This window comes from Podarcis filfolensis (genome assembly GCF_964270895.1).
Source record: "Podarcis filfolensis genome assembly, chromosome: 6".
Classification (NCBI taxonomy): Eukaryota; Metazoa; Chordata; class Lepidosauria; order Squamata; family Lacertidae; genus Podarcis; species Podarcis filfolensis.
In genome coordinates, this window is record NC_139609.1 from 62,551,451 (window position 1) to 62,567,014 (window position 15,564).

General features: G+C 42.5%; 1 protein-coding gene across 3 annotated transcripts in view; it reads left to right on the forward strand.

The window, feature by feature from the left end:
* The first annotated feature begins 1,653 nt into the window (after positions 1 to 1,653).
* Positions 1,654 to 15,564, forward strand: part of CAMK1G (calcium/calmodulin dependent protein kinase IG) — a 36,095-nt gene continuing 22,184 nt past the window's right edge. The window contains exons 1-2 of one of the 3 annotated variants that reach the window (XM_083617507.1): positions 1,654 to 1,963; positions 12,076 to 12,193. In XM_083617507.1, the coding sequence (XP_083473633.1) occupies positions 12,102 to 12,193 (92 nt within the window). In that variant the 5' untranslated portion in view covers positions 1,654 to 1,963; positions 12,076 to 12,101. Of the gene's footprint in view, positions 1,964 to 5,179; positions 5,484 to 12,075; positions 12,194 to 15,564 lie in introns of those variants that run through there. The other 2 variants (XM_083617505.1, XM_083617506.1) reach the window with 2 other exon arrangements.

The window sequence follows — 15,564 nt, forward strand, 5'->3', positions numbered from 1 at the left end:
GGCCAGCATGACTGAGCCGCTCCTGGCGAACCAGAGCAGCACACGGAAACGCAGTTTACCTTCCCGCCGGAGCAGTACCTATTTATCTACTTGCACTTTGACATGCTTCCGAACTGCTAGGTTGGCAGGAGCAGGGACCGAGCAACGGGAGCTCACCCCGTCGCGGGGATTCGAACTGCTGACCTTTGGATCGGCAAGCCCTAGGCTCAGTGGTTTAACCCACAGAATTATGGAAATCTATGGACCTAACTTAACCCTGTTTATTAATTTCAGTGGGTTGACTCTTGAGTACAATTTAGCTGAAAACTGACCACATGGTGCCTTTGAGCATGTTCCAAGTGCAATTCCTTCACCACTAGCTAACACCTACTGGCACCCTTTTGCATCTGCAGTTAGCATGCCAGACTTCAAAGGGCTAGAACAGGGGTCGGCAACCTAAGGCCCATGGGCCACAAGCGGCCCATGGGGATCGTTTAACCGGCCGATGAAAGAAAAAAAACCCCACCCGCTTGGTGACCCCTGCCGCAGAAGCTCCTGCAGCTAATGGGAAGCTGCACATGCCTCCTCCGCACCAGAAATAGTGTTTGCACATGTACGCACACACACTCCGGCCCACCATGGCGTCTGCGGGACCGTGAACCTGCCCAAGCCACAAAAACTTTGCCGACCCCTGGGCTAGAAATTCAGTATTGTGCTTGTGCGGTGGTTATTATTCAATTTCTATACCACCCTTCATCTGAGGATCACAGGGCAATTCACAATGTATATATGCATAATGTAGTAACAAAAACAATAAACCCACCCCTGTTAAAAGGCCATAGATGGTTTGATTAGCCAAAGGCCTGGGGGGAGAGGAATGTTTTTGCCTGGTGTCTATAAATATATGATGATGGCACCAGGCAAGCTTCCCTGGTGAGAGCATTCCACAAACAGGGAGCCACTGCAGAAATGGCCCATTCTCGTGTTGCTATTCTGCAGAGCTCTCATGGAGGAGGCACGCACTGAAAACAATCATGTCAGTTCATATGGAGAGAGGTGGTCCTTGAGGTGTGGTCCTGAGCCATTGAAGGTTTTATATGTCAAAACCAGAATTTTGAATTGGGCCGGGAAACTAAATGGCAGCTTGTGCAGCCAGGCCAAGATATTTGCTGCTACAATTATCTGGCCACTGTTTCCAAGCTTATATCTTGCAGCTGTTTGCAGCACCTTTTAGTTTGAATTGCATAGGTTTGCTGTGTGTGTAAAACTGGGGTGGACTTCACGGAGGTGTCCACATTCCTTTTCTGTTATGAAAATCTTTCTTATGGCTCAGATCTATAATCTTGGTGTCTTTGTGCTGGGACCTGATTTCCCCCCTCTTAATCTGATCCATCTGACCTTGGAACACAAACAACCCTTCCACCTTGGCACTTCAAGCAGCCTCTGACTATGTGCAGAGCAGCTCTGCAAAAAGCAGACTCCAGAGGTGCTCTAGCAAATGTAGCAGAGCAGTATTGGCTCTTCCCCACCTGCTAAGCATCTGGTGCTACTTCAGCTGCCTGACAGCAACCAGTTCCTCACAATCAGGTGGTAAAAATAAGAGGACTCTTAAAAGGTAATGAGTTTCCTTTGACAATGTGCCATTCTAGGGACCAGCTAAACCAATTGCTACTGGCATGCAGAAATATAAATTAATGACTGTTGCTATGTAGCTTGGAGTGTGCTGATGACAGGTATTCCGGAAATGTAAAACACCACTTTCATTGCTGTTTTAGAGGCACTCGCAGAGAAAGTGCATTCTGGTGCTCATTCACTCCCCTTTAAGAGCTGCCTAGCTACTATCTCATGAAAGGAGCCTCCTGCTTCCCTCCCCTTTAATCTCACTTTATTGTTAGCACAGTGCCTGCCTTTAATCCCTGCAGACCTGTAAGAGCAGAGCAGCGGAGTCAGAGAAGAGAAGTTGCTTCCTTTTTGGTCTTGAGGGGTAAGCCAATTCTATTTCCCTGACAACCATTTCTGTCTTGCACCTGTTTTGTCCAAAGTACAGGGGGGCATTTTGGCCAGGCTATTTCCAAGCTAGATTTGCCTCTGTGTGTCTTCATCATTAACATACAGCTTTGCAGATTTTGTTGCTTGGTGTCATACTTTACCTGATACTTTTATTCTGGGAGAACTTAAGCATGGGGTGCATGTTTACTTTGCAAACATTTGTGTTTATATGAAAATTAATAGTGAGAGAGATTTTGAATGCCATTTCATTACTGTCAGTCTAATGTATTCCTTTGGCATCAGTGGTGTTACTGCATAGCTCGTCGTCGTCTTCTAACATGCAATTAGCAAGGCTATATTAAGTTTCCTCTTCTTGTTCTGTTCTCTTAACAATGATTCTGACTGCTAGAAGAGCTTGATTTGAACGACGCAGGAAATGAGCTGAATTATATTGTCAAATAGTTCTGATTACATGCATCATCTCTCTCTCTTTGGTTATACGGGCTGAGGTTAAGAGGCATGGTTTTCCCTTCTTTTGCATCTTAACTTTGTCTCTCAAGCAATGTTCCTGCAGTTTTTCTAATAGATTATTAGGCAGCAGACCCAAACGGCTCTGCCAGTACCGTAATATATAAAAACCAAGCACATTTTTTTCATATGAAGGTCGTAACACTTGTTCTTAGATTGTAATGGATGGCACATCATTCTGTGGATCAAAGAGAAGAAAACAGGTCTAGCTTATATTTATCTGGGGGGTTTTTTGGGGGGGAAGTAATACTCCCCTTAGACTTAAATAATGCAACTTCTTTCTGTCTGCAAAGCAAATAGATCTATTGGTTAAGCTACAGAAGAGAGCAATTCAGCAAACTCTGCATGTTCTTATTGTTGGGTGGCAAAAATATATGAAAATGTGTGATGCATTTTACCTGCTTAAGGCTCTCCAGGGAGCAGTTGTCTTGTTTTATAGAGCAAACTTTATACATTGTAAATCAAGGGTAGACACTCCTGTGCTTTACAAGCATTTGATTTTACAAGATGTATGACATACATTGTATGTGTCTATTCTTCCTCTGACTTACAGGTCTCATTAGCACTGTATTGAAAGTCTTTCCTCTTCCCTTCTCTCATGTTTTTCTTTCCATTCATCTTTCTTTTTGTGACAGAAGAGGATAATTTATGTTGTGGTTTTGAGCATCTGATTCCCCCCTTCCAATAGTATATATCAGTAGTCTTTAAGATTTAGACTGGTTTTAGAGCAATTTAGTGGAAGCATAGAGCAGGTAGAGGGAATATTCACAACTATGGGCACTCGTACTTGTAGCTGCGCAAAGTTGCCTTGACATCACAAGTAAACAAAAGCTGTGACCTGACCCCATCATTTACCATCTCCAGAATCACAGAAGTTTGAAGAATGGGTTTTAATTTGAACTAGCCTCCAGCCCTTCACTTAAAAAAAAGTATGGGACTGTCTGGTGTCTTGTAATTATTATTATTATTATTATTATTATTATTAAGGAGGGAGCTCCACTGAGTGCCATGGGATTTGGCTTCTAGAAGAAATGCAGTTATATACACTTATACTGTACACAAGAGTAAGCCCCAATGAACTCAATGAGGTTTACTTCTAAAAGCAAGCATGCATGGCATCTGGTTGCAAAGCAAATCTCAGGAAAGAACTCCTAAATTGCCGTAACACAACTAGAAATTCCAAAACTATGTAAAAGCTAGAGAAATCTGCAGCAGAATAAGTTGAGAGTTACAGAGATTGCACCACTAGACTTTAAAGACATTGGTAAGCATGTATTTTTTCTTAAATTTCTGCATACTGGACATGTTTCATTAGGTTATTTGAAGAGCCTGCATACACTAATCTCAGGAGGTTGAGCAAAGAGAAATCAACACTTTAAAATCCGGTTATTCTGTTTTCATGTTACCCAACAGATGGGTAGCCTAAGGAGGGCAAACATCAGGAAAAGAAGGGGAAGTGGTAGAATTTAGGTGCAAAGGGGGCATCTATTCAGTTAACGACTTTATATTTTAGCTTTGGGATCCCCCCTACAACCTATGAAGATGTTCAAACTGTGTACAGTGAACACATAAGAGGGATTGTGAGGATGGGTCCCCATTTTACATTTCTTCAGTTGAACATCTGCATAGAGCATATGTGTGTACAGTTTGTGTGTAGGGCGTTCTCTATTCAATTAGAGAACACCACTTTACCAGAGTTCCTGTTGTGCAGGTGAAGCTCTATGCAGGTTCAATTCTATACATGCAATCTGTAGATTGAATTGAAAGTGCGAAGACTGTTCTCCCACCTCACTGTATGTTCAGTGGACCGTTTGAACATCTGCAAGAAGTCCCCATCCCCAGAGTTGAATATAGTGTGACAGAGCTTTCATTCAACATCATGTCCTTCAATCTTTGGCTTTGTGCATGGTTTAACTAACCCAGTGTGGAAGCTAAAGCCCGGGCAAAAACTTCTGTTAGTGCAACAGGGCTCCCACATCTTTTCTCTTTACATGCACTCTCCAAATCTGCTCTGGAGGCTCCAAAGAAACCTCAGAACAGCATGCAGAGGAGATATTGTTTCATCTGGCAAGCAAAAATGCTTACACTAACCGAATACTCATAATAGTGCCATGTTGAATTCCACCCAAAGGCTCAATCATACTACCTTAAGCTCCTTAAAAAAGAAAAAAGAAAAAAAGGCCTCCAACTGCCAGAGAGACTTGATGGTGCCCAAGCACCATTAATGAATGTAGCACAGATTTGCAAAATGGTTGACAACAGAAATTGTTGGTGGAATGGAAAATGAGATTCTCCCATGTGATCTGCTATCACATTCTAGGGTTGCCCTATTTCAAAAAATAAAATCCGGACACAAAAGTTAATTTTGTCCAAAGTTATTCAGCTTCTTTTGCAAAATCTCAGAGGGGGAAAAAATGTTTCTGAGCTATGGGGAGGGGGGGAATGCCAAAATCATACATCCAGATTTCCCCAGACATTTCAGTGATTTTTCCGCCTGGGTACTGTTTGCAATGGCTGAATACTGGCTATGTCCAGGAAATTCCAGACATATGGCAACCCTATCACATTCCATCACATGTTCATTACGCATTTGTAATATCAATAAGGAGAATGAGGGATCGTGTGGGCCTTCCTAACTGTTCAAGGCACCATCAGCTTGGTTCACAGCTTCCCTGTTTGCTTGCTGATGACAGTGGCTTCTTGATTCCTCATGTCACTGCAGTTCATTTCAGTGGCTTATTCAAGCTATCTTTTGGAAGCTTAGCTTTCACATGGTGTCCATGTGAATTCACTGATCACAAGGTGAAGCATGCTGACTGGAACAGCTCAGCTGTATGTTTGATTTATGCTGTCTGCTGACCAGCCAGGCTCCTCGACTGAATGGCCTGAGAGGAGCAAACTTCATGGTTCCCTGCCCCATTTCTGGAGCAAGGACAAAATCATCACATTATCTGGAAAAGGTGTTATATACAAGAATGAAACTTCAGGTGTGGCAGATTCTATTTTCATGCTTCTATTCTTGTGCTTCAGAAGTCTTGTAGTGAGAGTAGAGAGAGGGAAAATTTAGATTTTGTCATTTTATGACCCATCAGCTGCCCACCTAAAAAAGGTTGGGTACTGATAAGAAATCTAATAGTTCAATCTCTTGAAAGCAACGTTCTAATGATTAAGAAACTTGTCGTGACTTTGTTTGTTTTGAATATACTGCTTTGAGCACTGACATGATTGCTGAAAGTTTTCTGCTGTTGTTTTCCTCAGAGTTGTTTAAACAATTTTCAGAAAGTCAGTTTTAAAAATTAGTTTCACCCAGTCTTCATTGTGGATTACATGTCTACTGATAAATATTAGTCTTTCCTGATGTTTCATGGGGATAGCAATAATAAAAAAGACACGCATATCTGTTTGAGAAGAGTTTGCAGTCTTACACTGCAATTCTATGCACATTGACTTGGAGGTATAGTCTGAGTTTAATGGGAGTTAAGTGAATATGAGGTGGTTCTGTATCTCAGTAGAAGAACATACACTATGCTTCAGTAAAGTTATAAGTTCAATACAAGTAAGAAACTTGTATGCAAGGAACAGACGGGACTAAAGCTTTTTAACCTTGTGTGCTAAGGGGGTTTTTTGTTACTAGCAAGAAGTATTATTTTTGTGACTTGGGTTTAATATGAGAGAGGCTTCAGACATGATACCCCCTCACCTGGAGTCTCAGGTGGTACAACCCAGTTTATCACTTCAGGTGGTTCATTCTGCTATCTCATTCTTATGCACCTGTCAGTCAGGTCTATCTTGGCCAGCCCAGAAAGAATTGCCAGAACTTTCTGGAAAATAACACTGTTCATTGTGCAGGCACTGCATTTTAATTTGTTAATGTACAATGTTGACAGTGCCAGATTCAAGTTTTATATTTTTGCATTGAACCAACAAGTTATATTATTCTAAAGAAGTGCTGAACCAATTCAATCTTGCCCAAGAGCCAACAAATAAGAACAAAATACAGTATTGCATTCAGAGTGGCTCTTTGGCTCAGTACTGATTAAACTATTTGAGGAATGAACCATCGGATGACTTTTACCCCCCCCCCCCACATTCATTTGATCCTGTCAAAGTTCTTTTGATTAGGTGAACACTGACTTTTGCAATACAGTTCTGTGATGTGGCCCTGTTTTCAGGGTGAGGAGGATTTTCTCTGAGTAGGATTGTGTCTTTAAAATCCAGGTTCCATATATCTGAATTGCCTCAAATTTCAGTGATGGCAAACTTTCCAGTGACTGTGTGACTCAGCCATGCAGTATTACAATTTGTGGTGTTTCTTGTGCAGATTGTTAGGTAGGTCAAGGACAATGCCAAATAAAACTAGACAGCTGCAAGTATTGACAATAAAGATTTCCCTTTTGAATCTGTCCATCAGCATGCAGATAACAGCCACAGAAAGCCATCTTTTACCGAGACTTGCAAGTTAACAGCTCACAGGGGAACCTGCACACTTGCAAGTGGATAAAGGCCAACTCACATTTTGGCCTTTAAGGAGTTTGTAGACTGAAGCTGTCATTCTTTAGCAGCTGAGTCAATTTCTCTTTCAGTACACCTGAATTAACCTTTGAAACCCAATGCTGGGGCACTGGAAAATCATGTCACCCCATTAATTAAAGGTGGCAAATACAGTTTCAGTAGGAATTGAAAATCTTAACTACCTGTCACAAGAAGTGAACTTTTGGCTTCTTTAGCTATAGCTATTTCTCCGTGTTCAGAACGTTCTTTTTAACAAAAGATTCAATTAGGACACCGGCAATTTCAGCCATGGACCTGGAGGCTCTCCTTCCTTGGTTCGGAAAGTGAGAAATGGAGTGTGCTTTAGTCCTTGAGGCAATATTGTTCTTAGCATCAATTCCTAGTCTTTGGTTCACGAAAAAGAGAGAAAGAGAATTCTCAAGTGCCTGCGCTTAATAGTGCTCCCAGAAATCTGTTTTGAAGGACACTAACTTCTTAAGCGAAGGTATAACATTTTTTTGGTACATTTACATTTTCTGTTTATCATATAAGGTGCCACTTGTACTTATGGGCTCATTGACTCAGTGTGGTGGATAGATTGCTGAGAAGGCCTGGATTCAATTATCTACTGAGCTATGAAATTCCATGGATGACCATGGGCTTCTCATTCTCTTGTAGCCTCACAGGGTCGTTGTGAAGATTATAAGAAAAAAGAATGGGACCACATATGCTGCTCTGACCTCTTTTTGAGAAAGAGGGGAATTCTAATTAATCAATGCTTTATAGATCTAGGTTGTAAGGCGGAGCATCTGTTTGCATTTCAAAATGTGCAGAATTCCCACATAAGCAGGTATATTGTAAACCCAGATGATACAGAAACCCCCAGTTTTTATTGACTAGCAAACAATTACGTTTTGAGGTTTTTCAGATATTGGTGCAGTAATGTCAGTTTTTAGATATCAGTGCAGGATACTCTAAAGCAGCCTTTGCCCACGCAGTCACCTCCAGATGAGTTGGACTACAAATCCCATCAGCCCCAGCCAGTATATTCTGGTTGGGGCTGATGGGGATTGCAGTCCCAAGTCATCTGGAGGGCACCAGGTTGGCAAAGACTGCCCAAGGACATAGTTCTTAAAATAGGTGCTGTCTAAGGAGGTTTCTAGTGGAGGCACACCCACCTTCCTTGCTACTCACTCAGGTGGGTAAGGGCAAAAGAAGGCACAACTATTAAAAGTGCAGGAGCCCTGCCTTATTTTTCACCTGGCTAGCCTACTGATCTTTCAAAATATTATTGTTCGCCATTAAAAAAAATAGATGCACCCACACTCATTATCCAAGGAATTGGTTAAGGAAAATTTGTTGTTGTTTAGTCGTTTAGTTGTGTTCGACTCTTCATGACCCCATGGACCAGAGCACGCCAGGCACTCCTGTCTTCCACTGCCTCCCGCAGATTGGTCAAACTCATGCTGGTAGCTTTGAGAACACTGTCCAACCATCTCGTCCTCTGTCGTCCCCTTCTCCTTGTGCCCTCCATCTTTCCCAACATCAGGGTCTTTTCCAGGGAGTCTTCTCTTCCCATGAGGTGGCCGAAGTATTGGAGCCTCAGATTCATGATCTGTCCTTCCAGTGAGCACTCAGGGCTGATTTCCTTAAGAATGGATAGGTTTGATCTTCTTGTAGTCCATGGGACTCTCAAGAGTCTTCTCCAGCTCCATAATTCAAAAGCATCAATTCTTCAGCGATCAGCCTTCTTTATGGCCCAGCTCTCACTTCCATACATCACTACTGGGAAAACCATAGCTTTAACTATACGGACCTTTGTTGGCAAGATGATATCTCTGCTTTTTAAGATGCTGTCTAGGTTTGTCATTGCTTTTCTCCCAAGAAGCAGGTATCTTTTAATTTCGTGACTGCTGTCACCACCTGCAAAAGGAAAATGTTGTTGTTGTTTAGTTGTTTAATCGTGTCCGACTCTTCGTGACCCCATGGACCAGAGCACGCCAGGCACTTCTGTCTTCCACTGCCTCCCGCAGTTTGGTCAAACTCATGCTCATGCAAAAGGAAAATACTGTTATCCAAATCCTGGCAAGGGTTCTCATGAAGAGTAAATTTCCTTCTAGGGTTTTATGTCCTGCCCCAGCTTCATGCCAGAGTAATATTGTCTTGTGAATTCTCCTACTGCAGGGATGGGGGAGCCTGTGGCCTTCAAGACGTCGTTGGACACCAACTCTCATAGGCCCAGCTGGTGCAGCCAATGTTCAGGGATGATGATGGGAGTTGATGTCCAACAACATCTAGACGTGTGTTTCCCATTCATATTCTAATGATTTGATACATTCTGGACCTTTTTGATCAATTGGGCCATATAGTAATTATTTGCTAACTTAATAAACTAAGCATTTGGGAGCATTCATGGCCAGTATCTTTCTTTAATTCCTGCTTTGAATGGAAAAGTGTTAACTCTGTCAAGTTAAGGTTTGTTTCCACTAATTCGTATCTTGGAATAATTGACAGGGGCATCAATTCTGATGGCTGTAGAACTTGTCTGGTTTTCTGTGTGCTTGCTCTGAATTCCATTGGTAGGCTATTAAACTAAACGAGCGTAGTCAGAATGAGATCCTACATCTCTAAGAGCAACTATAAACTACCATCATTAGCATCTAAACTACTGTGTTAGCATCTAATATCCCAAAGCTTTCCATTTAAAATGAAGATGTGCAGGCAGCCACCCTAATAGAAATAGCAAGCATAATCATTATGGTGCATTGTGATGGGATTGAAAGGGAACAGTTTCCATGTGATTATTTCCAAAATTGATTCAGTATGGTAATTGTAACATGTCTTGCTCTCTGCGTATAAACAATGAACAGGTTTAATATCTTTTGCAATGAGAATCCAACCTTGTCTATCACAGTGAATAATAGGACTCAGCCATTAATAGAAATTATGCTTGTGTTTCACATGTACGTTTTTAGTGGCTCATTTCTTGAAGGATGTGCGTCTTCAGTAAGAATTGTAGGCTCTCAACTCGGCTAAGAATCAGCTCTCTCTTTAAAACTTTAGCTTTCAAAGTTGTGCTGAAACCCCTGCTTGGGTTTATTTTAGTCAAAACTTACCAGAGCACAGCCTGAGTGTGTGATGCCTTCTTTCAGTCTGAAGACAACAGCAGAAGAGGGTACCTCAAGAGCAAAACACCATTGTTGAATTCAGTAACAGATGGACCTACTGCACTACTAAACTTCAGAGACAATAATTTTGTTTATCTTGATTGTGATGGGCACAATGGCAGATTGGCAAGCCTTAACTTTCAAATGTTTTAACAATCAGTAGCAACAGCAAAATGCTTTCTCTAAAAATTAGGCTTTTTTTCTTTTTCTTTTTCCTTTTGCTAATGTAGCTGAGTCCATAGACTTGCAAAACACCCCAGCAAATAATGTATGTGGTAGAGGAAAACTGTCTCTTCCTAAATTTACATTTTGTACCTTGCTGTGGCCGGTGGGTCTTAATGCCACAGCTACCTACCAATTCCTGGTTTAAAATATTGGTGTGTGATAGCTACAAGTAGTTATTCACCATAACTAGGTGTTGCCATGATAATTCACCTCATGCATTAGCAAAATGTATTTTTCTTCCCTTTGTGTCTGGTTAAAATTAACAAAAGCAAGTCCCATCTTGCAGGAATCCTGGGTTGAGAAATGCTGAAGACTGCTGGTTTACAAAATTTGTGAAGGTCAATTTTACCATAACCAGTCTAATGTTATAGTGGATATGGGAGACCAGCCATTAAAAAAAGTGGAGTCACCTGCTCAAGAAGAATGACTTAGTATTCCTACACATTAAGTTCAATGGCTGTGAAGCACGATACCTTAAAACAGAGGTGGGCATGCTTGAGGCTTGTGGAATCTACTGGATGTCTTTTGTTTACTAGATCCCCAAGATCCATCAGCTAGGTTTGAGCCATAGTGATGCAGGTGGGACACAAAGAGGCTATTTAAACAGGCTCTGTGAATTGAAACTCAAGAGAGGTTGTTTCCTGCCCTACCCCATCCCCAATGCATTTCATTACTATTATATGTTGCTGTTTGCACCAGAGAGGAGCCAGAAATGTCTTCATCTGATGTGTATTACCTGTTTTGTTTCCCCATACTAAACTCTAATTCACTGAAGCTATCTGCACATGTGCCTGGCGTGCTCTGGTCCATGGGGTCACGAAGAGTCGGACACGACTAAACGACTAAACAATAACATCTGCACATGTACTACAGCTGCCTGAAATGTATACATCTCAGCTTAAGCATGGCTTCCTTTTTTCTTTCTTTTTTATAAATTGGATAGAAGCTGGTTTGAAGGGAAATGAATCAAATAGGAGTTTTTCTCCAGCAGCTATGGGATACTTATGGGTTGTGGCTAATGTCACTTAAATTCAGTTGGCTTCAAACACCAGGGGTAGGATGAGCTAGATCTGGAGTAAGTGGTAATGTGTACACAGCCTAGGTGTTAAGCCCAGGAACTTGTATTCATTACCAGAACTGAACACTCAGCATTTTCACACAAAGATCCCTCCTATTTGGCTTCCACCCCCACCCACATTTTCTTAATTTCAACAGAGAGAAAGAAAGGGTTTTTGCTATTGTTAAACAGAAGTCAGAAACCTTTGCCAATCTGCCCAGACTCGCCAGGGGATCTACCAGTAGATTCGGATCTACTTTTTGCCCATCCCTGCCTTGGAGTACCAGTGATGTGAGAAGCAGCCCAATCACCATTGCCCAAATTAGGCTAGACTTCATCACATGATAGTACAGAGTCCTTTGTGGGTTCACATAATTTCTAATAGTTTAGTCTTCCTCAGGCATGTGGTTTGAAGAAAGGCTACAGAGCAGAGAAGGGGACTGAATTACAGAAATGGGCCACAGGCTATACCAGAGCCTATTGGAAAATGAAATAGACCTGCCACACAAAGATGAGAATGTATTGGAGGGTTAGCATTAGTAACTGTGTTCCAGCTGCAAAAGCAGCGACCAGGTTTTGTTTTGTTTTAATCCCTGTAACAGTTTTTACTTCTCTGACACCATTTTGATTTCCTGTCAGAACTCTCAGCTTCAACTCTGGAGAAAATGGGCTGCCAACAAGAGGAGGAGGGCAGTTCCTGGAAAAAACAAACCAGCAACATCAGAAAAACATTCATTTTCATGGAAGCACTTGGATCGTAAGTGTTCATTATTATTATTTTTTATCTTTAAAAGCACTTATGCACAGTCATCTCAAGGTGCAAGTCAGCACCCAGCTGGAAGTAGACCACTGTTAGGTCATGGCCTGATCCAAGGTGGGTTGCAACAGGAGTACTACCACTATGCAAATACGGGGTAAAATATTAAGAAATGGGTCCCTAAATGCATGTTTGGGTTAAAAGTGAGTACTGGGTCTGAGAAGGTTGAAGGTACCTGAGGTAAACAACAACAGTAACAATGAAACCAATTAAAAACAAATCAGTTGGCACGATATAATTAACAATAATGCTCACTCCACAGTGAAAGAATTTTCAGAAAAGATCACTTCACACAGTACAGCAGGGGTGGGAAATGCTTTTCAGCCCCCATTCTCTTATGGGTAATCTTCTGAGGACCACATCCGGAGCCAGAGGCAAAACTTAGTAGAGCAATTATTGTAAATAATAAAATAGTACATTGTGGCACTGTAGGTTAAACCACAGAGCCTAGGACTTGCCGATCAGAAGGTCGCTGGTTCGAATCCCCGCGATGAGGTGAGCTCCCGTTGCTCGGTCCCTGCTCTTGCCAACCTAGCAGTTTGAAAGCACATCCAAGTGTAAGTAGATAAATAGGTACCACTCCAGCGAGAAGGTAAACGGCGTTTCCGTGCGCTGCTCTGGTTCACCAGAAGCAGCTTAGTCATTCTTGCCATGTGACCCGGAAGCTGTACGCTGGCTCCCTCAGCCAATAAAGCAAGATGAGCGTCGCAACCCCAGTCGGCCACGACTGGACCCTAATAGTCAGGGGTCCCTTTACCCTTTACCTATAGTAGGCAAGTTTCTGCAGATTAACATGCCCCACTCTAGCCTCATTCCACACAAGCAAGAGGCATTGTCAGAGCTCATAGACACATTTCAAAGAGAAAAAAACACTCAAGGGTGCCAAGCTGTTGGAGACAGAAGGGTTTGGAAGAGATCTTTTTTACTTTCTTGTAGCAGAGTTAGTACAATTGCAATTGCTCCAAGCACATTAAAACATGGTTAGATTTACATCTGCTCTCATCCACCTTCAAGCAAACGTCCCCCACAAATAACTTTAAAAAGGTAAAGAACCCCTGACAGTTAAGTCCAGTCGCGAACAACTCTGGGGTTGCAGTGCTCATCTCACTTTACTGGCCGAGGGAGCCGTCGTTGGTCTGCAGACAGGTTTTCTGGGTCATGTGGCCAGCATGACAAAGCCACTTCTGGTGAAACCAGAGCAGCACACGGAAATGCCGTTTACCTTCCCTGTTTATCTACTTGCACTTTGACGTGCTTTCGAACTGCTAGGTTGGCAGGAGCTGGGACTGAACAACGGGAGCTCACCATGTCGCAGGGATTTGAACCACTGACCTTCCAATTGGCAAGCCCAAGGCTCAGTGGTTTACACAACAGCGCCACCCACGTCCCACAAATAACTTAGGCTAGAATAAATCAGACACTGAGCTTTGCAAATAAGTGAATGTTTTGCTCAATGAGTTTCCAGAAATTTCAGCAAACAAACGAGTTTCCAGAAGTTTCTCCATTGGTCAGCAGTAAAATGAAGGTGAAAAGGGTTCCAAATGACTTAAAAGAAAAGTGTATGGTTTACTTCCAAAAAACATCATGCAATCTTAGAGCGCAGGCTGTTAAATCTCCTTTTGGAGAGATCAGTTCACCTACAGGGAGCCATGGCTGCATGGTTTCTTGCTTGTTCCAGGAACCATGAAAGGGAAAAAGAGACTGAGAAGGGGGGGGGGGAGCAGAGGCTGCTGATAACCTGCTAAACCACACCCACTCTGGTAGTTTAAGATCAGGCTTCAGATTAACCCTTTCATGCACACAAGTACGAGTCTGTAACTATATATTACAAAAGAAGGAAGGCTGGTGTGGGGTGTGACCTGGGAGGAGAGAGTATGGCTGGGGAAAGGGGGTGCCCTAAGGAGAGTTCCATGGAGGAACATAAGAGTACATAATGGGTGTAATATGGCCACCGGACTTCCCTCAATTTGAGCATGACCCACCATTAGCGTGGAAAGGAAAACCCCACTCTCACTCTCTGATAACAACAAACATGACCAAAGAGGCAGACAGTCAGCTACAAATTCCCTCTGAAAACCATGTGGATCAGAAAGCAACTATACCAGTATAAATTCAGAACAGCCCTAACTCCCAGCAGCCTCAACCAGCATGGCCAATGGTCACAGATGAGAGGAGGAGGAGTCCGGAGGGCCACAGGTTCCCCCCTCCCTGTGTGATGTCTAGTTAAGTTATAAGATGCAGTAGAAATCTTTTGTACAACTTGCAGTCGTCATTTCTTACTGCCTGCTTCATTCCAGCTGAGTGTTTACAGAGTCATTTTACTTGCTTTCCCCCTTTCTTGCCCCCCCCCTTTTCTATTCTGTTTGACAAACACAATCAGTGAGTTTCATAAGGACCTGTGCCCCAATTGCAGCTGCCACAGCCTCTTGATTATGATTACATGGCTGAGTGGTCAAAAGATTTCTCCTTCACACATTACATCCTCTTTAATTCTGCCATGGCATTTAAGTGACTCCAATATTGTGCCACAAGTGTCATTTTTCTCCTCCCTCAAGCCCGTGAGGGGTCTGCTTGTCTTCGCAATTATCCCTGCCTACCAAGATTCATTTTGCTCATAATGGATTTTTAAAAACACTTTACTCACTGCCACTGTGTCAATTTACATTTTCCCAACAGGCTTCCTTTTTTTTAGGTGTCTCAACAATGTCCCAAATTGCCTTTAGAAAGCCCCAGCCCTTATAAAAACCTTTGCATCTCGACCAGGACAAATTACTGAACTGCTGATTTTCCCCGTGAGCAAAATTTGCATTTGGATGTATCCTAAAATGAACAAGAGGCACTTTAATCTTAAAAGCTATCAACTGGTTGAAAAGTATCTGTTGTTTTGAAATACTTATGTAGAAACAGGGTCTAGGCAGGGTTCGGTTGTACGTAGACTGGGCCCTCTGTGGCACTTACGAAAGAAGATGCAAGTTTGCATAAAAGTTGCATATGCTTTATGTCACATGCAATGTTGTAGCTTCTTTTGCTGGTTGGGGGGAGCAACCCCAAATACACCAGGGTCACAAGCAAAGTAGTAAGATGTAGGAATAACGGAGATGACAGGAGGTTGGCTGCAGGTGAGCTGTGCAGAAGCACGCTGGCAAGCATGCTCCAAGCAAGCTGCCGGCTAGCTCTGTAGAGGCTCCTTTAATTAGCAGGTCAACAATTGGAAACAGTAGTGAAACCACCCTGAACTTAACATATTTCCATTTAAGCACATTTCTAGCATTAGCAAATACACGTGTTAGCAGGTGTTTCCCTAAAATGTT